General features: G+C 34.2%; 1 protein-coding gene across 4 annotated transcripts in view; it reads left to right on the top strand.

The window, feature by feature from the left end:
- Positions 1 to 21407, top strand: part of LOC101894733 (probable WRKY transcription factor protein 1) — a 74343-nt gene extending 52936 nt beyond the window's left edge. For 3 of the 4 annotated variants that reach the window (XM_005175893.4, XM_020038470.2, XM_020038468.2), the window contains 8 exons: positions 849 to 1113; positions 1212 to 1318; positions 1401 to 1673; positions 2235 to 2777; positions 5350 to 5433; positions 14136 to 14465; positions 14780 to 15346; positions 18646 to 21407. In XM_005175893.4, the coding sequence (XP_005175950.1) occupies positions 849 to 1113; positions 1212 to 1318; positions 1401 to 1673; positions 2235 to 2777; positions 5350 to 5433; positions 14136 to 14465; positions 14780 to 15346; positions 18646 to 18785 (2309 nt within the window). In that variant the 3' untranslated portion in view covers positions 18786 to 21407. Of the gene's footprint in view, positions 1 to 848; positions 1114 to 1211; positions 1319 to 1400; positions 1674 to 2234; positions 2778 to 5349; positions 5434 to 14135; positions 14466 to 14720; positions 15347 to 18645 lie in introns of those variants that run through there. The other variant, XM_059124638.1, reaches the window with a different exon arrangement.
- The last annotated feature ends 2416 nt before the right edge of the window (positions 21408 to 23823 follow it).

Genomic DNA, 23823 nt, shown 5'->3' with positions numbered 1-23823 from the left:
TTCTGAAGTTGGTTGCAGGTTTTTCATCTCACCCTGCATAGTTTATCCCACTGTGAAAGTTTGTGTAGAATATTTCTTCCTTTAACATCATTCGCCGAAAACAAATGTTTATGCTACTTTCAGTTGTTAACTAGGAAAAAGTTCGAGAAAAACTTACTCAAAAAATGAGACAATAATTTCGGTTTTATTTTTTTGTGGACAATTGATTGCTCGAAATTTGAAGAATAGTTTTGTTTTTGACGTCATCCTTCGGAAATTATGCTTTGTTGGAGATGTTTGCATAAACTCGCACAAAGTATGGTTTTAAACTTAAAATGTGTTTTTAGTATTTTGGGATTCCTATTATTTTGATAAGACTCTCGATGTCTTCCGAGGCCTATAGTCGAATTTTGTTTTGTAGAATATTTTGACGTGCTGCGATCCCGTTTAAAGGGAGTTTTTAACCATACCTTCGAAATGGGACCAAAAACCCAATTCTTGCGTCGTTATCTGCAATATTGCCAAAGACGCTATATACCTAAAATCGATGGAATGAAAGATATCTTAATCCGAAGTTCTCCAAAAATGGTTGAAAAGGAAAATTCCTATAAGCATTGATAGTTTGTAAAAAAAGTATCCTTATCCGATAAAAATTTCTGGGTATCATAACAAAGGTTCATTCAAAAAAAAAAAAAAAATTAAATTTGTCGCCTAGTGTTTTGTTCCAATCACTATTCGGTAGTACGTAGAAAAATATCCATAGCTCGAAAAAAATTCCTCGCCGTGAATCCAACATTTTTTTTTTTGATATATCTCAAAATTGTACCCTCAAATAATTTTCCAATTTTTTTATATTTATTCAATTTCAGACATGAAATCCCCACTCTTAGCAAACGGTTACAATCCCCCGCCCATTAATCACATGGCATTCATGCAAATGAATCATCATCCCGGCTCGGCTTTGATGTCACCCGGTATGCCACCACATGGCCTGCACACACGGCCCGATAGTCAAATGTTGAAGGCGGCTGCCCAGAGTGGTATGTCAGCGGCAAATATGGATGCCTTGGCCCGATCGGGTATTTGGGAGAATTGTCGAGCGGCCTATGAGGATATTGTTAAGCATTTGGAAAGGTAAGGGTCTTCAATTTTGTTCTTGTTATCCATCAAAACATTTCGAAGAGTCTTCGAATTCTATTTCCAAAATCAAATGTCTATTTTTTTCATTTCAGACTTCGCGAAGAACGCACCGATGAACGCCAGCAAATGGGTGGTGGTTCGGCTGCCGGCGGCATGGGCAGTGTTGAACCCAAACCCAGAGACTTGAGTTCACGTAATTGTAGGTTTCATTAACTGCTGTTTTATTTGGTTTTTCTTCTAAAACGATCGCTTTTTTGGTTTCTTTATTTCCCCATTTAAAGGCTCGCCAAATCGTCAAAGTCCTGTCTTAAATCTTTCCAAATCCGGCGGTAACACCGATCAGGGTAGCAATTGTGATGAGCGTAGTGAACGCAGTGATATGCATTCGCCAGCCCACTCGGTACGCGATGATAGCATAGAACGGGTGAGCGGTCGCAGTGCCGGTGATGTGGGCGGGGTCAATGATCGCAACAACATGGACGATGAAGATATTGAAAATATGAGTGATGATAATGTTTCCGATGTCGATGATCGTATGGTGAAAGATGAAGAAGGTAAGAAGGGGAATACATATTAAATAACAATAACAAAAATATTAAGAATAACATTAAGCTTCAAAAAATAAAATTAAAAAAAATTAATTTGTAAAAAAAATATAAAAATATATATATTTTTATTTTTGTATGACAGTATTTTTTTTAATTATAAACAAAAACATTTGTAGTTTTTTCAATTTAAAAATATATCACTTTTAACATTAAAAATAATTATTAATATTTAACAAGAACATTTCTAGTTTTTTCTTATATTGTTTTTAAATATAAAAATATATATTTTTAAAAATTTATTTATTACAGCATTTTTAGCATTAAAAAATATTTATAAATAATTATAAATATTTTTTTATGCTAAAAAATTATAATTAAATTTGTAAAAAATATGAAAATATATATATTTTTTATTTTTGGTTTATAACGTATTTTTTAAATTATTTAATTATTTTTTTTTTGTTAAAAAAATATTTTTTTGTTTATGACAATATTTAAACAAATTATAAAAAACATTTGTAATACGTATTTTAATTCTTTTTTATTTTTTTCTTGCTCTCCTTCCAGACTTGAGTGATGTTGAACGTGATAACATTTCCACCACCTCCTCCTCCCAACGCCATTTACAACACACTATGCCCGCCTCTGCCGCATCGATGTCAGCCTCCGCTGCTGGCGCCGGTGGTGATCGTATCTCGGTTACGGATCGCGACTCTACCCATCCGGCTTTGCAACATAGTTCACCGTCGCATCAGGCTGCCGCCGTTGCAGTCTTACAACATCAAAGAGCTTTGAATTATTCACAATTGGCGGCGGCAGCAGCGGCTGCCAATGGTGCTGTGAATGGTCCCACTGGTGTTGTGCCTGGCGCGAATAGTGTTGGCGGTGCAGGAGGTGCCCTAACACCCAATGAAGCGCTTCAGATGGCCACCGCCGATGCCACCTCTGCCGCAGCAGCATTAGCTGCAGGTGGTCTATCATTGGGACCCTTGGCCATGGATCCTGGTTTACCCTCATCGACAGAGACTTTACTGAGGAATATACAAAGTCTGCTCAAGGTGGCGGCCGATAATGCCCGTCAACAGGAAAGGCAAATTACATATGAGAAAGGTAAGATTTTTAGCTGGAAAATATTAAAAAAAATTACAGGACAGGGAAATTGAAAAATATTTTAAAAGAATGCCGACATTAATAGCGGGGCCATCTCCCAGAAAACTTATATTGCTGGGTTGAATATCCTCGAATTTTTTTTAGGGGAAAAGTTCACTTTTTTATATTGACGTTTATAGGGACCATCTGCTTGAAAACTTAATTTGTTGTCCTTGAAAAATAGCTGGAAAAAAATTAATGTTTTTAGAGCGGAATATCCTTTTTTTAATATTATATCCTTGAAAAATATTTTGAAAAATCTGTGAATATTGAGAAATAATATTGGTAAAAATATTTTGATAAAAGTGCAACTTTTATTGGTAGATAGTCATTAAAAAATATTAAAAAAATATATGAAAATAATGGGGAATGTCCTTGAAAAATATTTAAAAAAAAAGGACGATGTTCATCTGTCTGTCCGTCCGTCCGTCTGTTGAAATTATTATAGAGTGAACATTCTTTAATTTAGAGCTAATTTTTCAGAGCGGAATATCCTTGAAATTTTTTTTTAAATATTAAATCCTTGAAAAATATTTTGAAAAATCTGTGAATATTGAGAAAGAATATAGGTAAAATATTTTGATAAAAGTGCAACTTCTATGGGTGGATTGTCAATAAAAAATATTTTAAAAAAATCTGAAAAGGATGGAGAATGTCCCTGACAAATATTTTCAAAAAGGACGATTTCCATCTGTCTGTCCGTCCTTCGGTCCGTCTGTTGAAATTATTATAGAGTCAACATTATTTAATTTAGAGCTTCATAATCTTGCACAAAGTTTTATATTATATGCAGGCTGAGTGGTATTGAAAATGGGCTTTATTGGTCCACGTTTAGGTATAGAACCCATATAACGGTACTTACCGGTTTTCGGTATTTTGAAGGTTTCTGCCACAATTTTCGACCAAATTAGATGAAACTTATCAGTTGGGGTTCTAGGTAGGTCTGTTCTCTTCCTGCAAAAAAATCGCTACAGGTGCAATAATTGGTATAGCCCTCATATAACAGTACCTTCCGATTTTCGGCATTTTGAAGGTTTCTGCCATAATTTCCAAACAAATTAGCTGAAACTTGATAATTGGGGTTCTCGGTAGGAATGTCATCTTCCTGCAAAAAAAAAAAAAAAAAAAAAAAAAAATCGCCACAGGTCTTCTAATTGGTATAGCCCCTATATAACGGCACCTCCCGATTTTCGGTATTCAATCAAAATATTTGAAACTTGACATTTGGGGTTCTCGGTAGGTCTGTTCTCTTCTTTCAAAAAATATTCGTTACAGGTCCACTAATTGATATAGTCGCCATATAACGGTATCTCTCGATTTTCGTTATGTTATAGGTTTCTGTCACAATTTCCAATCACATTAGCTGAAACTTGATAATTGGGGTTCTCGGTAGGTCTATTCTCTTCCTGCAAAAAAACATTCGTTACAGGTCCTTTAATTGGTATAGTCGTCATATAACGGTACCTTCCGATTTTCGGTATTTTGAAGGTTTCTGCCATCATTTCCAATCAAATTAGATGGAACTTGGCGATTAGGGTTCTCAGTAGGATTGTTCTCTCCTTGCAAGAAATATTTGCCTACAGGCCCACTAAATGGTATGGCCCCCATATAAAGGGCACTCCCGATCTTCGGTATTTTGACAATTGAAGCCACATTTTCTAACAATTTTTGTTTTTTGGCCATGGTGGAGGGTTTAAAAAGTTGGGCTGGGATGAACTCCATAACATCGATGTTTAGAAAAATATATCAAATACAGCTCAGAAATATTGCAAAAATTTATGAAGATCGGTTCAGATTTGTATATAGCACCCATTTATATCTTTATCCGATTTTAAGTTTATTGTGCGCCAAACGGGGAATATAAACCTGAATAAAATGGATAGTTGCACATACTACAGAATTCAGCCTAGAAGAAAGTGAGCCGAATTTGATGAAAATCGGTTCAGATATAGCTATAGCTCCCATATATATTTTTCCTCCGATTTTGTGTTTAAGTCCCTCCAACCTATAAAATGAGGTCCACAACACCGATATTTAGTGCCAGCTATCAGATACAGCATAGTAGTAACTCTGCTAGATTTTATCGAGATTGGTTGTGATTTAGATTTAGCTTCCATAATAAACCTTGGCACATCTAACCGAATTCTGTCATGAAACAAATACTTCAAATTTGATAAAAATCGGTTCAGATATAACTATAGCTCCCAAGCATACTTTTCATCCGATTTGGCGTTTAAGTTCCTTACATTCGAAATACGCACTCCAAAACAATGACATTTGGAAAATTTTATCGATATTTGGTGCTAGCTTCAGGATATACCTTTTATATATTAGTTCTCTCTGATTCAAAAACAGCTGCTTCTCATAAATTCCCAATATAGACGTTTATTTGTTACGGGTAGCTCTACTATATATACACAGTGATAAATGGTCGACCCCGTCCGATTTTTGACCTCTCTTTACTTTTACCTTTTTCTTATATCATTGCCCACTAATAAATTTTGGCTTTTCTTGTTTTCCTCTTTTTTTGCAGCTGAATTAAAAATGGATGTTTTACGCGAACGTGAAGTCAAAGATTCATTAGAAAGGCAATTAGTCGATGAACGGAAGTTAAGAGGTAAGTTAACAACATAATTTACATATTTGTTTTGTGGCATCATGATAAGCATAAGCAGAAGTTTCCCTTGGGCCCCATCATCCAACATTCGGATCAAAAGCAATCGTAACGTAATTTGCAAATACCGCACGAATTAAGATTGCATTTTAAATGATTGCAAATAACAGCAACAACATTGTTGTAGGCGAATACCGCAAAAACAAAAAAAAAAAAAAAACACACACACACATACACATAAAAATGCAATTCGTTTTGCAGTGCAGAGGAAATACGTTTTTCATTTGAGTTTTGGTAATGGATTGCAGCTTGGGCTATGTGAGAGACCAAGCATCCATAAGAGGTATTTTCTTCTCCTTATGTTATACCGGTTGGCCAATAAATAACGGCAACAAATAAGCGTATTTGGCAGAGTACCAATCGAATAACTCACTGATGAAGATGCATGCCAATTTTCCATGAGGGGGGAGGGGTTGCTTTCATTGACTTTTTTACCAAAAATTTAATTTTTTCTCTTTAACTAACAACTTTCTTCGAGTGTATCCCATTGAAGAAACCAATATTTTTGCTCACCTAAGAAAAGAAACAAAAGAAAAATTTATATTTTATTTTTATTTTTGTTATTCCTTCTTTTACTCAATACATTTAGTCTGTCATAGTTATTCAACATTGTATTCCTTCTTCACTGAAGTGTTTATAATTCAAATTGACTCAAATAATGGCCCATAATGACACCTGATATCATCGTATTTGGATCGTCGTCATTGGCGTTATTTGTGTTAAAGGGGCGAAATGTAGAAATGCGAATGCCAATAAAATGAAAAAAGCAACTTCACTCCACTGCAGCAGACCAACAGAACAACAGCGACCTCCGACGATTGTCTGGACCTTGTGCTCCACTGCTGTTGTGTTTATTGAAAATTCCCGATCGAACTGAATGTTTTTGAGTTTCTTTATTTTTTTTTTTACTTAATGTTGTTATTCAATATCTTAAGTAGGGGAAAAGTGTCCTTTTAGCAATGACGACGAAGAGGAACAACTTAAACTTAAACAGCACCACATTCAAATCAATATCTTAAAGATACAACATTATTCATTTAAAAATACACATATTTTGCCTTTGGAATTTAATGTTCCACCAATGATGGACGATGTTAAAGGCGAGAGAGGTATGTGAATTTTGGGATTTAAAGAAGGGATTTAAAATTTAGAATTAGAACAGAAGGTATATTTAAAAAAAATCTAAAAAAAGATAACTCTGTCTCTTTCCTAAACCATGGTATTCCCGGCCTTCCCCCCGGTAAACATTGCCATCTTTCTCCATTGATAAACAAAAGCTGTTTTTATAAAAACAAGAATCATAGGATTAAGCCTAATTATTGTGGAAATCACTCTAGTTTCCGAACGAAATGAAGAATGGTATTGAAAATTGGCCATGTAAGTCCACGTCTTCGTATAGCCCTCATATAACGGTACCCCCGATATTCGGTATTTTGATGATTTTAGCGACATTATTTACCGGAATTGTTTCAAAATTGGTATTTAAAGTTTGTAATGGATACTACAGCCTATGACAGAAAATTGACTGTGCGGGTCCACGTCTTTGTATAACCCCCATATAATGGTACCACCCGATATTCGGTATTTTGATGATTTTAGCGACATTAATTACCGGAATTGTTTCAAATTTGACATTTGAAGTTCGCAATAGATACTACAGCATAAAACAGAAAATGGGCCATGTAGGTCGACGTCTTCGTATAGCCCCCATATAACGGTACCACCCGATATTCGGTATTTTGATGATTTTAGCGACATTATTTACCGGAACTATTTCAAAATTGGTATTTAAAGTTTGTAATGGATACTACAGCCTATGCCAGAAAATTGTCTGTGCAGGTCCACGTTTTATAACCCCCATCGTACCATCCCATATTCGGTATTTTTATGATTTTAGCTACATTTTAAACCAATTTTTTTGAGTTCGTATTTGAATATTGTAATGGCTTCTGACCTGCCTATGCAGGTCCACATCGTCGTATAGACCCTAATATACGGCTAAATTCGGTATTTTTGAGATTTTAACAGAATTTTTAACGGATTTTATTTTTTTGATAATTGCCAAATTTGTACCAAATGGTGGAGGGTATTCAAAGTTCGGCCCGGCCGAACTTACAGCTGTTTTACATGTTTTTTTCTTAATTTTTATTGAATGAAAGCAAAAAATGTCGGAAATAGCTATCTAGCAAATGTTAGAAAAAGTTTAGATTTGTTCGAATTGCTCATCTTTGGCACGAATTATGGCCTTCAAACGCTCTGCGCTATTTTGGCCCATTCCCGGCGAAGCGCTTGCTTGAGGTGATCGACACTTTGGTTATTTTCTGGTGCCAGCCTTGCTTTCCAAAATACTACAGACACAATAGACCAACGGATTGGTATCCGGAGATTTTGGTGGTCATTGTGCTCTGGAAATGAAGCGAGGAACCTCATTTTCTAACGATTTTTGGGTGACACGTGCTGAGTGCGATGGGGCTGAGTCCTGTGAGAATGTTCAAGGTATGCGGCCAAAATTTTAGCGTGTCCAAGGCTTTAGTACACCCTCTAGAATATTTTGGTCGATTAATACAAGCGGAGAGCGATCATTGGCTGTTATGGCGGACAACACCATCACCATGGCCGGCGCTTCATTTCTGGTGGCCAACCGAAGATGCACATTTTCAGCTGACCTCTTTGGCAAGTAAACACGATCATTTTGTTTGTTTACCAACTGCTGGACAACGTATATTTTCGCATCGGAGAAAACCAAATTCGGCAGTTCACCACTTTCGGCCAAGCGAAGCAAGTTTTTAGCTCTTTTGAGTCTATTTTCTTTCTGTTGCGGTGAAAGTTCTTGCACTTTTTGGAATTTCAATGGCTTTACCCCGAGCTCATTTTACATATGTGTCGAAAGGAATATTGCAATATGTTCAGCTCACGAGCCATTTTTTGGCCACTGCGACGATGGTTTCGATATAGTCGCTTCTTTACTTTCCGAACCATTTCTCTTGATGTTGCCATCCACTTCCTTGACGTCGTGCTACGCTACCAGTATCACGGTAACAAGCGATGGTACGAAACACAAAAGATTTATTCACTTTTAAATGCTGGAGTGTTCTAACGATAGCCACTTTCGGTTTTCCAGCCAAATATAAAGATCACGCTTGAATTCCATCACGAATAACTTTTTTTCTGGAAAATTCTCACCAAAACGCTTTTGTACGTTTGTAAACAATATAATGAGCTGTTACTGAAATAATTTTAAGAGCTGTCGGACGAGTGGCTTAGAAGTGACAGTCTGTAGAAGGTTGCAGTTTTTTCATCTCACCCTGTAGTAGAATTTTATGACAAATAATTTTGTAGGATATCTTGAGTTTCTACGTTTCCATTTAAAGGGAGTTCTTCACCATATTTTCAACAGAGGACCGAAAAGCCCCCTTTTTTACTCGATTGTGGGTAAAATTTTCTACTTAAATATTCCTCGACTTTTTTTTAATTACCCAGTCTATTTATATCGACCTCGTTTATTATAATTTAGTATCAAATGTTGCCTTGTTTTTTTTTTTTTCTTTTGGTCTCTTCTTGTCTCTCCGCTTATCCCGCTGATTCGGATTTCAACAGAAATCAAAGAATAAATTTAATAACATTTGATTAGTTGGTAACACTCGAATGCTATTGCATATTTTTTTGCAAATTTGAAAAGAGAGAAAACGAAACTAAAAACCCTACCAGAGTACAACCTGATCCGTATGGCATAAGTAGGTAGGAGGACAGTTAAGAACTAAAATAAAGATACATTACGACAAATGGAGACGTTGTGTCGCGGCAGCTATTCAAATGACATGTTGCTGCGACTTCAATGACGGCATCATCATCATCATACACTGCAGCTCGATGCCATACTCAGAATGCCATGCATCCCACAAAACCCAGCCCATAACAGAAAAAATGGCAAATTTATTTCCCATTATTGCTGCTACTCCACCTCCTTCTCCTTTGAAATGGAACAACAATTGCATTTATTTGTGTATAATTATTTTCTTCTTTGCTTTGCTGCTCTTCTCCATTCCATGGAATTGGGGAAATCGAAATTGTAACGCATTGTGATTTTATTCCAAATAGACTTCGAATAGCAAATCAAACTGGCACATACACACACACCGGATGGAAACCTCCCAGTCTATCGTTCATTCATCCATTCGTTCAGTCGTTCATTCCATGGGCTCCAGTTGAGTGATTATGCCAATTGAGGTGTGTCATTTGATATTATAAAGACCTCCATATCCGAATCATTGAAGCAAAGCGTTCTGTTTTTTTTTTTTTTTGTCTCGGCAAAAGGCATTCAACGAACGTTAGACGACATATCGTTTATATTGTGGGTTGTTTTATTCGCCACAGATAGAAAATTATCAAAGATTAGTTTCGATTTTTTTCTGGCATGATTTGATGATTTCCTCTATTCCATTTAGCCTGAATTCTAGCTCATCTTGAGTTTCTCAGGAAATCCATCCACAGATCATGAAACACATTTATCTATGATTTTGATGACAGTTTTTTTTGCCGATGTCTGCGAAACCGAAATACATGGAATTGATTTGCTTAAATGGTATGATTTAATCTTTGCATCGATTATTTGTGCCAATAATTGAAAATGACGTGGGAAAATAGTTCAAAATTTTTTAATAGGAAGAAGAAGGAATATATATTTTTTGGATTTTGATATCGGTGACAAATTCAGGGAAAAAAAATCAGAGCGGATATTTTTGGAAGAGAATTAAAAAAGAGGATACTTAAACTTGACTACCCTTACAGCAAATCAAATATTTTGAAAATCATATAAGAGTCCAATTGGGCAAATATAAGTCATATTGAAATTTAAATCAATAGCGTGTTCCATGACAAAAATGCAGCTATGAGCGGCTGCGGAAAATGCACATAAACATAATTTATTAAAAGAAACTAGATGCTTCAAATAAAAATTTGGTCAAAACGCAAGATTGAATAATTTAAATAAAGTCTGGAACAAATCAATAAAATTTAAGGGTACATTTGGAAAAGACAGCGAGAGAGACAAGATGCAGGAACCCAAAATTCAGGTAGTTTAGACAGACCTAAATTCCCCTACCCTCTACTCATTTTAGAGAACACGTTTTTAATACAACAATACCTCGAAATATTCATCTGAGACTCCAAAATACGTATTTTGGATCAGCGTAAAATTTAAAGTCGATTTAGCGATGTCCGCCTGTCTGTCTGTTGAAATTCCGATTAAGTTAACATCATATAATCTAGAGCTTTGAAAATCGATACAACGGTTTATATTATATGCAGGCGGATTGGTATTGAAAATGGGCTATATGGCTCCACGTGTGGGTATAGCCCCCTATAACATTATCTCCCGACTTTCGGTATTTTGAAGGTTTCTGCCACAATTCCCAACCAAATTAGATGAAACTTGGCAATTGGTGTTCCTGCTAGGTCTATTCTCAGCTCGAAAAAATGTTCGAATCAGGTCCACTAATAGGTATCGCCCCCATGAAACGATATCTCCCAAATTTTCGGTACTTTGAAGGTCTCTGCCACAATTCCCAACCAATTTATATGAAACTTGACAATTGGAGTTCCTGCTAGGTCTATTTTCAGCTCAAAAAAATTTATACAAAGTGAGATGAAAAAACTGCAACCAACTTCAGACTGCTGACATTTCAAAGCCACTCGTCCGACAGCTGTTACAATTATACCAGTGACAGCTCATTATATTTTTTGCAAGCGTACAAAATCATTTTGGTGAAAATTTTTTTTCCAGAAAAAAAGTTATTCGTGATGGAATTCAAGCGTGATAGTGTGATTTCTTTATATTTGGCTGGAAAACCACAAGTGGTTATCGTTAGAGAACTCCAGCATTTTAATGTGAATTAATCTTTTGTGTCTCGTAACATCGCTCGTTACCGTGATACTGGCTCGACGTCAAGGAAGTGGACGGAAGAAAACAGCAACATCAGCAGAAATGGTTCGAAAAGTAAAGAAGCGACTTGATCGAAACCCGCGTCGCAGTGGCCGAAAATGGCTCGTGAACTGAACATATCGCAATATTCCATTCGGCAATTATTGAAAAATGAGCTCGGGGTAAAGCCATTGAAATTCCAAAAAGTGCAAGTACTTACACCGCAACAGAGAGAAAATAGACTCAAAAGAGCTAAAGAGTTGCTTCGCTTGGGCGAAAGTGGTGAACTGTCGAATTTGGTTTTCTCCGATGAGAAAACATTCGTTGTCCAGCAGTTTGTAAACAAACAAAATGATCGTATTTACTTGCCAAAGAGGTCAGCTGAAAATGTGCACCTTCTGTTGGCCATCAGAACTCAAGCGCCGCCCTTGGGCCTGCCATAACAGCCGATGGTCGTTCTCCTCTCGTATTAATCGACCGTGGCATCAGAGTAAATGTTGAATATTATCGCGAAAATATTCTGGAGGGTGTATTAAAGTCTTTGGTACGCAAACATTTAGGCCGCAGACCTTGGACATTCCAACAGGACTCGGCACTCAGAATGGTTATAAAATGAGGTTCCTCGCTTCATTTCCAGTGCACAATGACCACTAAAATCGGATCCAGATACCAATCCGTTGGACTATTGTGTCTGGAGTATTTTGGAAAGCAAGGTTGGCACTAAAAACTACCAAAGTGTCGATCAACTCAAACAAGAGCTTCGCTGGAAATGGGCCAAAATACCGCAGAGCAACATTCGGACAGAGTGTGACGATTTCATTGGCCGTTTGAAGGCCATAATTCGTGTCAAACTATAAATTGGATAGATTTTTTTCATATTCAACTGAATTTTTCCATTTTGAGAAGCTCGGTCCGGCATAGCTATTACTCCAATAAGTATTTTTTAATAAATTCTTATCGGAAACATATCATGTATCTTTACAGCAATTTTATTTGGTCCTTGAGGTACAAAAGCCTCTTATGGGAGCTCTGCTAAATACGCGTGGTAATGTAGGCTATCATATAGTTGGCCCTGCCCGACTTTTGACCATTCCTTACTGATATCTAATAAATTTGACTGAAAATTAGTATCTTCGACTTTTGCTATCTCACCATGTTTTAGCGGTTTTATTAAATATTTTGGACAATTGGCGGAAGAGGCATTCCACCGACCGATCCATACTGTTGATGATGTTTTTATTAAATATTTTGAAAAAAATGCCGTCGGAGGTTTTCCATTGGGGTTAAACCGTAAATAGGGTTTCTCATCGCAGATTAATTCCGAAGGATTATATGGGACGGTTGAATAGGGATTCGTTTCCAATTTGATATGTTTTCAAGGACGAACCCTATTGAAATTGGAGATAATCGGTAAAAATTCAGATATAGTTCCCATATATATCTTTGTCCGATTTGCCTTTTATTGTACACCAAACGTGTAATATCAGCCCGAAGAGTATGGAATTTTGCACATAAAACCAAATTAGACCTGAAAATAAGTATGGGAATTTTCATTGAAATCGGTTGAGATATAGCTATAGCTCCCATATATATTGTTCATCCGATTTGTTATTTTTATCCTCCGCAGCAGTAATATGCACTCTGTAACAACAATATTTGGGGAAATTGATCAAATACAGCTCAGAAATACATTTGCTAAATTTTATCGAGATCGGTTCAGATTTGGATATATCTCCCACATATAACTTCGTCCGATTTACCTTTTATTGTGCACCAAACGTCTAATATTTGCCCAAATGGGATGGAATTTGGCACTTACGACCGAATTGAGTCTAGAATCTAGTATGTCAGTATGTATGAAGTTCGGTTCAGATATAGCTATAGCTCCCATATATATTGTTAATCCGATTTGTTATATTTGTTACCCACAGCCGTATTATGCACTCCATAACAACGATATTCAGGGAAATATATGAAATACAGCTCAGAAATATCTTAGCCAAATTTTATCAAGATCGGTTCATATTTGGATATAGCTCCCATATATATCAAATGGGCAATGCAGGTCCGAATTTAAAAGTTACAAATGCTTCGGCATATTTAGTCCTTTGAGCTTTAAATTATAATCATAGCGTGTATGATTGAATTCTCCCATAAAAACTTTTAATTGTTATGTGGAGCTCTACTAAATTAGCAAAGTGGTGTAGGGGATCATAAAGTCGGCCCCGCACGACTTTAAGACTTTCTTTACTGTTTTTTTTTTGAAAATTTTTTGTCTTTTAATTTGCATACTTATTTTCGTCAATGTCCTCAAAATCCAAAATTTAACAATAAACCTGATGAGTCCTTCAATAAAACTAATAATAACGGTTCATTGTCACATTTCATAAACGAAAAAATGCGACAGATGGACTCCATCTCCGGCCACACGCATTTGAAAATATTTACAAGAGAACCAGATAAAGATAAGGTATGTGGGCAAATAAATGAGAAACTAAATCACATTTTACGTTTATCGATTACTTGAGAAATTTGATCGATTGTCTTTTGTGTGTGATTGACGAACATGCAACAAGGCCCAGAATCTACAGACCAACATTCTATCAAAAAAAAAAAAAAAAAAACATTCAGTCCCCCATCATATCCTTCGTTTATTTCTGTTTCAATACCAAAAGTATCGAATTGCATTCAACATAAGTTTGCCGTATTTTTTTTCTCATTTCAGTTTTATATCAAAAACGTTATAGACGTGAACGTAAATTGCGCATTCGTTATCAGCAGCAAGTGGAGGGCGGCAAACGTAAATCGCCCAATGCCACAAATGCCGGCAACAACAACAATGCCAACAGCAATGCCAGTGGTAATAATGGCGGCAACAACAGCAATAATAATAACAACAACAACAGTATAAGCAACATCAATAACAACTCTTCATCGGCTGGGGAGCAACAGCGTTCGGCATCTCTAAATGAGGATGTCCGTTCCATAGATTCAGCCTCGATGCATAGCAAACACAGTGGCAGTATAACAGATCTGACCCGTAAATCAGAACAAGGTAAGAGATGAAACGATGTTCATTTTTTGGTTTCTTTTTCAATATTATCTGTAGATGTATCGAATTTTAAGTTTGTAGGCTAGTAGATTTTTAAGTTTTCATTAGCAAAATCTGTTTTAAAAAGTTTTTTTTAAACAAAGAAAATTTAAAATAAAAAAAAACAAACTAAGTACGCCCCCTAAATGCGTGTTTAACATTTTTTGTTTGTTTCTCTCTCTCGCACTGTTTTGTAACCTCCTGTTTTAACCAACACAGCGTCCTCTATTTCTTCTTCTTCTTCTTCTTGTTCTTCCACTTTCCCTTTAACCTCATAGATCAGGATGGCAAACAAAGTGAAAAGTCTGATAAATCAACAACATCCTCTTTAAATTCCCACAACACCAACAACAACAACAACAATAATTTACATCACACAGCCGACAACAGCAATGACAGCCGTATTCAACAGCAGCAGTCGCAGCAGCAGCAGCAACAACAACAGTCATCATCACAACAACATCTAAGACCCATGTCTGTAAGTCCCAGTTTTAAACGTGAACCTCACTCGGATCATGAATCACGCGGTGCCGAAGATTTACCACCCCAACTACGTCATTTACATCATGCTGCTGCCGTTGCCGCCGCAGCAGCAGCTGCTGGTGGCGCTGACAGTGATCGCCATTCTTCAATGGAACGTCTCAGCGAACGTGTCGACGATATGGATGATCGTCGTTCGGTGGATCGTGACAGTAATCGTCCACCCTCTTCGCATGCTGCAGAGAATAGTTTGGCTGTTGCCGCCGCCGCTGCAGCAGCAGCTGCTGCCAATGGCGGTAAGGGCCAGTGGAATTATCCCGGTATCGATTTAATGGCTACCGGAGCGTTTTGGCAGAATTATTCGGGTAAGTGAAACATTTCTTTCAAACACTTTTTTCATAGATTCGAAACAATTGTTGAGAAACAATTGCTGAGAAAATCCGGGATAAAAGCTCTGAGAGTTCTTGACGAAGATTTTCTAAAAAAAATCCATAAATGGCTTAGAGACATTCTTCAAATATCCAAAATGGTAGCTCAGAGAAGCTCATAAAAATATTTCTGTAAAATCATTTTTGAAATCATATTCCTAAGAAATCCGAAATCATGATTGATAACGAGCCTTTAAAATGAAAAAGCCTAGTTCCCACTTTCAGATCAGCAAATAATGTAAAGATGTCAATTTCGTTATGGAAAACATTACTCGTTTTAATTGAAAGCACTACAAAGTCAAGACAATGGTGGAAATACTCCAGACATAAACAAATCTTGAAAAATTCAAAATAATTGCCAAATAGTTCCAGAAAATATTGTTAAAAATCCAAAATATAATAAAAATAATCCTGAAAGCTTACAATAATCTTCTGAGAGTCCTTCAAAAAATGTCTCCGATTAATAAAAAAATCTTCATAGATTCCTTGAAAAATATTCCTGGCAATTTCAAAATAGCCCTAAAAGAGACTATTTCTATAAAAATATTTTAAATAACGAAAAAAAAATTAAAATAGTTCTCAGAGTTCTACTTTTTTTGGAAAAATCAAAAATAATCTCTTTTACAAAAACATAGCTAAGAACTTCAAAAAATTCTCAAAATTTCCCTAAAACCCGCATCAAAAAATCCAAAAAAAGAAGCAGTGTCCTTGAAAAAATATTTCTAAAATTTCTTCTTGAATAAACTTCAGAGAGTCATTGGAAAAAAATATTTTTCAAAAATTTGAAATAGCCTTCAGTAAGTGCTGGAAAAATCCTAAAATTCAATAAAAATAATCGTTGGAGAGTCCTTAAAATATCCTGAAAATTTCAAAAAAGAATCCACAGATAGTTCATCATACATATACCAGATAAATTAAAAAAATAAACAATTGAAAAGTCCTTGAAAATTGTTTTCTTAAAAATAATAATCTTCGTAGGGCCCTTGGAACGAGAAAATATTCTATTGCGAATGCTTAAAACAACTTCTGGAAAATTCAAAATAATTTTCAGAGCAAGTCTTGAAAAAAATATTCAAAATGATCCTCAGAGAGCCCTTATTCTTGAAAAATTTTTTATAAAAATCCACGTTTAGTCCTTGAAAAATCTGTTAAAAAAATCCACGTTTGGTCCTTGAAAAATATTTAAAATCCACGTGTGGTCCTTGAAAAATTTTCTTTAAAAATCCACGTTTGGTCCTTGAAAAATATTTAAAATCCACGTGTGGTCCTTGAAAAATTTTCTTTAAAAATCCACGTTTGGTCCTTGAAAAATATTTAAAATCCACGTGTGGTCCTTGAAAAATTTTCTTTAAAAATCCACGTTTGGCCCTTGAACATTTTTCTTTAAAAATCCACGTTTGGCCCTTGAAAAATATTTTATAAAATCCACGTTTGGTCCTTGAAAAATATTTTATAAAATCCACATTTGGTCCTTGAAAAATATTTTATAAAAATCCACGTTTGGTTCTTGAAAAATATTTTATAAAATCCACGTTTGGTCCTTGTAAAATATTTTATAAAATCCACGTTTGGTCCTTGAAAAATATTTTATAAAATCCACATTTGGTCCTTGAAAAATATTTTATAAAAATCCACGTTTGGTCCTTGAAAAATATTTTATAAAAATCCACGTTTGGCCCTTGAAAAATGTTTTATAAAAATCCACATTTGATCCTTGAAAAATCGTTTATAAAAATCCACGTTGTTCTTTAAAATTATTTTAGAAAAATCCACGTTTGGTCCTTAAAAAAATATTTTATAAAAAATCCACGTTTGGTCCTCGAAAAATATTTTATAAAAATCCACATTTGGCCCATGAAAAATATTTTATGAGTATCTACGTTTGGTCCTTGAAAAATATCTTATAATATACATTTGAAGCATTGCCCCCTCATTTTAATAATTTTAATAATTGGGTCAAATGGTCTTTAGAAAAATATTCTTAAAAATCCAAATGTACAGCTTCTTTGGTCCTTGAAAAGAAATTTGTGGATTGAAAAAAATATTTTCCTTGAAAAGAAATTTGTTTAAACCCCTACTCATCGTCCTTAAAAAATTATTTCTTATAAACCCCGTTTGTAAACCGAAAAAAAAAACCTTGAAAAAGTATTTCTTGCCAATCAACGTCTGTTAACTTTAAGGTCCTTTAAAGTTTTTTCTTACAAATCCATGTCTGGGACTTCCATGGTCATTTAAAATTTATTCTTTGAAAATCCATTGCCAATCAACGTCTGTTAACTTTAAGGTCCTTTAAATTTTTTTCTTACAAATCCATGTCTGGGACTTCCATGGTCCTCTAAAAATGTATTCTTTGAAAAACCATGGTTGTAGACTAAAAGTTCCTTGAAAAAAATATTCTTTAAAAATTCTAAAAAAATATCTCTTAAAAAATTCACTTTTGTGGCTCTTATGGTCCTTGAAAATATTTTCACGTTTGTTCCTCTCAAAGTCCTTGGAAATAAAATCCAGGTTTGTGCCTCTGATAGTCCTTAAAAATATTTTCTTAAAATCCACATTTTTGGGTCTTTTTTCATTGATTTTTTCATTAAATCCATGTTTGGAAAGTCCTTAAATTATAATCCTTAATAAACCAAGTTTGAACAGTACCTGAAAAATAATATTTATGTAAATTATTTTAAAATGCACGTTTGAAGACTGAAAGTTCCTTAAAAGAATATTCTTTGAAAATCCAAAAAAAGAAATCTTAAAAATTCACTTTTGTGTCTATCATGGTCCTTGAAAATATCTTCTTTAAAAGTCAGCGTTTTGTGCCTCTTAAAGTCCTTGGAAAATTTTTCTTCAAAAATAATATTCAAAAATCAACATTTGAGGTGTTCTTGAAAAAAAATATTTTAGAAAAATCCATATATATAGGCTAGAAAGTTCTTGAAGGCTCAAGAATCCTTAAAAGAATATTATTTAAAAAACACGTTTTATGTCAGTTTGTTATTGGAAAACATTATTTTAAATTCCGTGTTTTGGGACTCTTAATCCTTGAAAATATATTATTTAAAAATCAATGTTTTGGGTCTATTGGTCCTTGAAAATACAATCTCTAAAAATCCACGTTCAAAACTATCATTGCCTTTGAAAAATACATTTTTTAAAAATCTCCCAATATCATTAAAAATACATTATATTTTCTTTAAAAAATTCCTTTCTAACATTTTGTCTCATTTTTCTTTTTTTCATTACAGAATCTCTAGCTCAAGAGATCGAATTGGAACGCAAGACCCGTTCCGCTGGGGCCGATCGTGATGTCAAGAGTCCCTTGGCCGAAAGGCAGGCAGCTGCAGCTTATTATAAAAATTCGGTGTTATTTGGTGGTGCAAATTGAAGAGTTTAAAAGAGGCCAGCGGGCAAAATGAACAAAATTTGCTCAACATGAAATTCCGACGGCACTGTAAAAAGAAATAAAATTCAAAATATAATGTAGGTACAGCAAAGACCTTTTTATCTTATATTCTTATATTAGACAGAAAAAAAAACAACAAAAAATTATAATGATCTCAGAGTGCAATGTAGGAAAAAATGACAAAAAAATTAAACAACAACAAAATCCAAGTGGTGAATTTAAAAGAAGGTCAAATTGGTTAGCTTCTTAGCCGAAATTCCTCTTTTTTGATGAAATTAATGAAGCCCATGGGAAAAAATATAATTTCTCCTCGCCCTAAAATTGTTTCTCAAAAAATATATATTGTATTGAGGTTTAAGAATAGAGACCGAGAGAGAGAGAGAGAGAGAAAGAGAGAGAGAAATGAGCTCCTTTATTTTTCGCTTTGAACCAAGACTCCAATTTTGTTTTCAACCATAGCATAGATTTGCTTGTTTTTACTCGGGAGAGAAACTTGCTCGCGAGTAGTAATGCTCGAAGAGTGAGAGTTTTTTTTACAGAGTTTACTCTTCACTCTTTTATTTGAAATTTAAATAACACCATTTTTAATGGTGCAAGTTAAAAGAAATCTGAATATTTTTGAAGTGAATTGTAACCTCTGACCCATTTAGAAAAATTCCCAATGGAAAATAATTTGATTTTTCCTGGCATTTTAAGATGGGTTTATTGGAAGGAGTATTCGTTATTAGGAACCTGCCCACACCACCACCTCGTCAAGAATAATTAAGGATAAAATCATTGTAGAGAAGTTTAATATAACAACAATAAAAACTAATTAGGGGTTAGATAATGGCTCAGAACATAGGACCCTCTAGGTACATCATTTTCTTTGTAAATAAAACAATTTTAATTTTTGGTTTAATTATTTTGAAGTAAATTTTTTTATATTAAAAAATATAAAATTTTGTAAATAAAAAAAACCTAAAATAGGAAGCGTTAAAATTCGCTTGCGGAAACGTAGTTTACTAAGCTTAATAAGATATTAGCCAAGAAGTAGCGATCTAAGTAAAGACTAAAAAGAAAATAAATGCTTTTAGCCAGAAACAGCAGCTAATAACTGTAGCATGTGAAGCGAGGTTTAGTTGTAGGAGAAAAAAAAACCCAAGTATTGACAGTGGGACCTCTTTTAAATCGACACTCTCGAATAAGGAAAATATTTGAATAATTATCTTTATTTGAGGATATTTAACTTTTTCACAAGGACCCCCCTTTACTTAGGGGAGGAAATTTTGGAAAACCATTAATTTCCATTCATTCAAGGTTCCACTGTCGTTCATTTTTGTAAATATTAACATCCCACAACAAGACTTTTTATAAAAAAAATTGATTTCACTCTTTAAAAAAATAATTAAAAAATATATACAGAATTTTAATGAATGAGTGGAGGAAAGTTGATATGTTAATAAATAAATTTAAATAAAAAATACTTAAATATTATTAAATAAGAATTTATTGCTGGAGAAATCCCTAGAAATTGCCTCGAAAGTTTTTTTTAGTTGGATAAGAATTTTAATGATTTTTTTCTCATTTTTTATGCTTAATAAAAATAAAGTAAAAGTATATTTTAAATTTAAGTATTAAAATAAAAACATATATATAGCTTAAAAAGAAACAACAAACACACCCACACATAACCTTATAACATAAACTAGGTTTATTTCATATACAATAATTTTTAAAAATATATAGACATAGCATTAATGCCCCCACAGATCCCCAAAAAAAAAATACATAAATTTAAGGAAAACTAATTTTAAATTTAAAAAATATTTAAAATGAATTTTATTATATATAAGCCTAAAATATAAATTGTATGACTTGAAAAAAAAAAAAACACACACAAAAACAAAATCAACTAATCTCACATGCTTCCCCTCAAAATCATCATTTTCCAAAACCAAAAAAAAAACACATTCCCCCAAAACACAATCAGACCACAATTTAATTATCCCAAAAAAAAGAAGGAAACCTCAAAACCCCCAAAAAATAATTAAACACACAAAAAATTATAAAACACACACACAAACACCTACTTTACATACCTACAAACAACTAAAAATGCATCTATTACACACCAACATCATCCTTATCAAATATTTATATCCAAACAACAACAACAATAATTACAATAAAATACTACAACAATAACATTGAAGAAAATAATAATTTATAAATTGAAAAAAAAAAAAAAAACAAAACAACAACACTGAAATTAAAATAAAACCCTAAATCTAATAATATAATTATTATAAATACTAATAAAAATGCTTCGTATTTAGATAACAAACTGACAGCAGAAACAAAAAAATTAACTGAAAATTATACACAATACCCACATTATATACAATGCTAAGCTCCTCCTCTTTATGCCCCCATCTCCTATCGCTCGCTCCTACACAATAGTAACAATAAATTATTATTATTATTATAAAACAAAAAACAAAACACATTAATATTACGATTATTATTATAAACAATACAAAACAAAAAAACCCTAACATATATTATTAATTATTATTATTGAATAAATGCAAAAAACAATACAAAAAAAAACATCAAACAACAACAGCAAAAATCAAATAAAAATAAATTATTATTAAAACCATAGATGATGAAAATGACATTTTATTTATTACTTTGGTCATACAAATATTGATGCGGGGGGAAAATGTATTGATGTGGTAAGTATGGTACAAATATTATGAATATGGATGGAATCCTAAAATATGTTGTGATAGATAATTCCGAATCCTTTGCTTCATGGCTATTTTTGAGCTGAAATATCCCACAACCGCAAAATACAAAAATATTACACATATGATTTAAAAGAATTTTATCCCAAAAAACATTTCAAAATTGTGAAACACAAGTTGGAAAGTTTCAGTCGTTGTATCGAGAGATATACGCAGGGTGATTTGAAAGAACTGCAACCAACTTCAGACTGCTGTCATTTCAAAGCCACACGTCCGACAGCTGTTAAAATTATTCCAGTGACAACTTATAATATTGTTTACAGGCGTACAAAAGCATTTTGGTGAGAATTTTCCAGAAAAAATATATTCGTGATGGAATTCAAGCGTGATAGTGGTGAAAGTTGTGGGTCAACCCGTTGGACTATTGTGTCTGAAGTATTTTGGAAAGCAGGGTTGGCGCTAAAAAATACCAAACTGTCGATAACCTCAAGCAAGCGCTTCGCCGGGAATGGGCCAAAATACCGCAGAGCAACATACGGTCAGCGTGTGACGGTTTCGGGTGACCAATTCGAACAAATAACATAAATAACGATGGGGGTATAAACAAATCGAAGTTATATTAAATAAATAAAATCCTTCAAAAATATTTAAAACAAGTAAGCAAAGGCTATAGCCGTGCGGGGCCGACCATGTGATACCCGGCAACACTACAATGTTAGAAGCCCCCTTATGTCCAAATCCGTTTTGGAATATTTCGCTTTTGAAATTATGACACGGAGCGCTGCCCAGATATTTCTATCAACATTTTGAACAGAGACATTCACCCAATATTTACGCACTACGTCGTGCTGTTAGTTGTTGTGGTCCATTTAAAAGCTAAATGTAATCCAATGGTCAACCGAAATGCTAGAATTATTCTCTGTCCATAACTCTCTTCTTAGGCGTGTCGATTGGCTTTATTGTGCCAGGAAATTTGATCAGGAAATTTTTTCAGTTTTTGGTCCATTTTAATCCCAAAAACATATTGCGGATATCTTTGAAAATAATAGGCCTAGCCCTTCTGAACCTAACCCTACCCTTATGAAAATATTCGTGAGGATCGGACGATAATTGCAGACTGTATATAAACCAAAACCTGTATTGTAAGGTGAAAAAATATTACAAAATATACACTTTAATATTAAGTCAAATTGAAAAAATCGCATGCGATAAAATATATGAAAAAATTAAAAAAATGTCACAAAATATTACAAAATCTATAATAACACCATTATTGGCATATTTTTATGCGATAAAAATTGATTTTATTTCTTAATTCTGAATTGACAAAATTTGTCAAAATCGGTCTAGCCATTCTTGAGATATAAGCATTCCATCTAACATTCCTTTCCTTTGTATACACTCAACTTATATATTTCGCTATATATGTCCGACATATTTACTATCGGCATCTACGTAACGGTCAGAATTGACCTGTTCGTCTATTTGTGATTTCGCCGGGATTAAAAATATTCGCGGTTAGATGGAAAATTTGACTTTTATTTAACACAAATGTTGTGGCATATTTCACCCACCAAATATTACCCAATGACCATCAAAATTGGAAGGCTTCTGCCCAGCCATGAGCTCTAGCCACATGCTAACTTCCGCTTTGATTGGTCTATAATTGCGACCTGTAGAGCAACTGCAAAATCAGGAATTTTTTCAGTTTTTGGTCCATTGCAACCCCTAAATATTATGCAATCATCTCCAAAAGAAATAGGGTTCTATTCTGACCCTAGCCCCACCTCCATTCTAAATTTCGTGAAGATCGGACATCGGATAATTGCGACCTGTAGAGTGATTACAAATTAACATGGAAAGACGGACATACATAGCTAGATCGACTCAGCTCGGCGAGATAGGAAGATCCATATATACTTTCCTATGTGGGAAATCAATATTTCGAGGTGTTACATAATTTTTGGCCCAATCAAGCTTATAATACCCCCAACACAAAGTGTTGTAGGGTATAGAAAAACAGATTAAATATATTAAAATACTGTAAGTTCGGCCGGGCTGAACTTTGAATAGCCTCCACCATTTGGAACAAATGTGGAAATTTTCCAAGATAAAAGTTAAAAGTATCAGTTTTGCCGACAGATATTTACCCTTAGGCAATGTTCGATAATTTAAATATATTTTGATTTTTGTTATGATTATTCAAATTGTTGACCCTCTCCCTGTTGACCTACTCCATGGTTCCGATGGAAAGTGCCAATATTGTCCTTTATATGTAATAATTTTCA

The sequence above is a fragment of the Musca domestica genome, unplaced genomic scaffold, assembly GCF_030504385.1.
Source record: "Musca domestica strain aabys unplaced genomic scaffold, Musca_domestica.polishedcontigs.V.1.1 3, whole genome shotgun sequence".
NCBI lineage: Eukaryota > Metazoa > Arthropoda > Insecta > Diptera > Muscidae > Musca > Musca domestica.
This window is presented reverse-complemented; position numbering and strand designations above follow the sequence as displayed.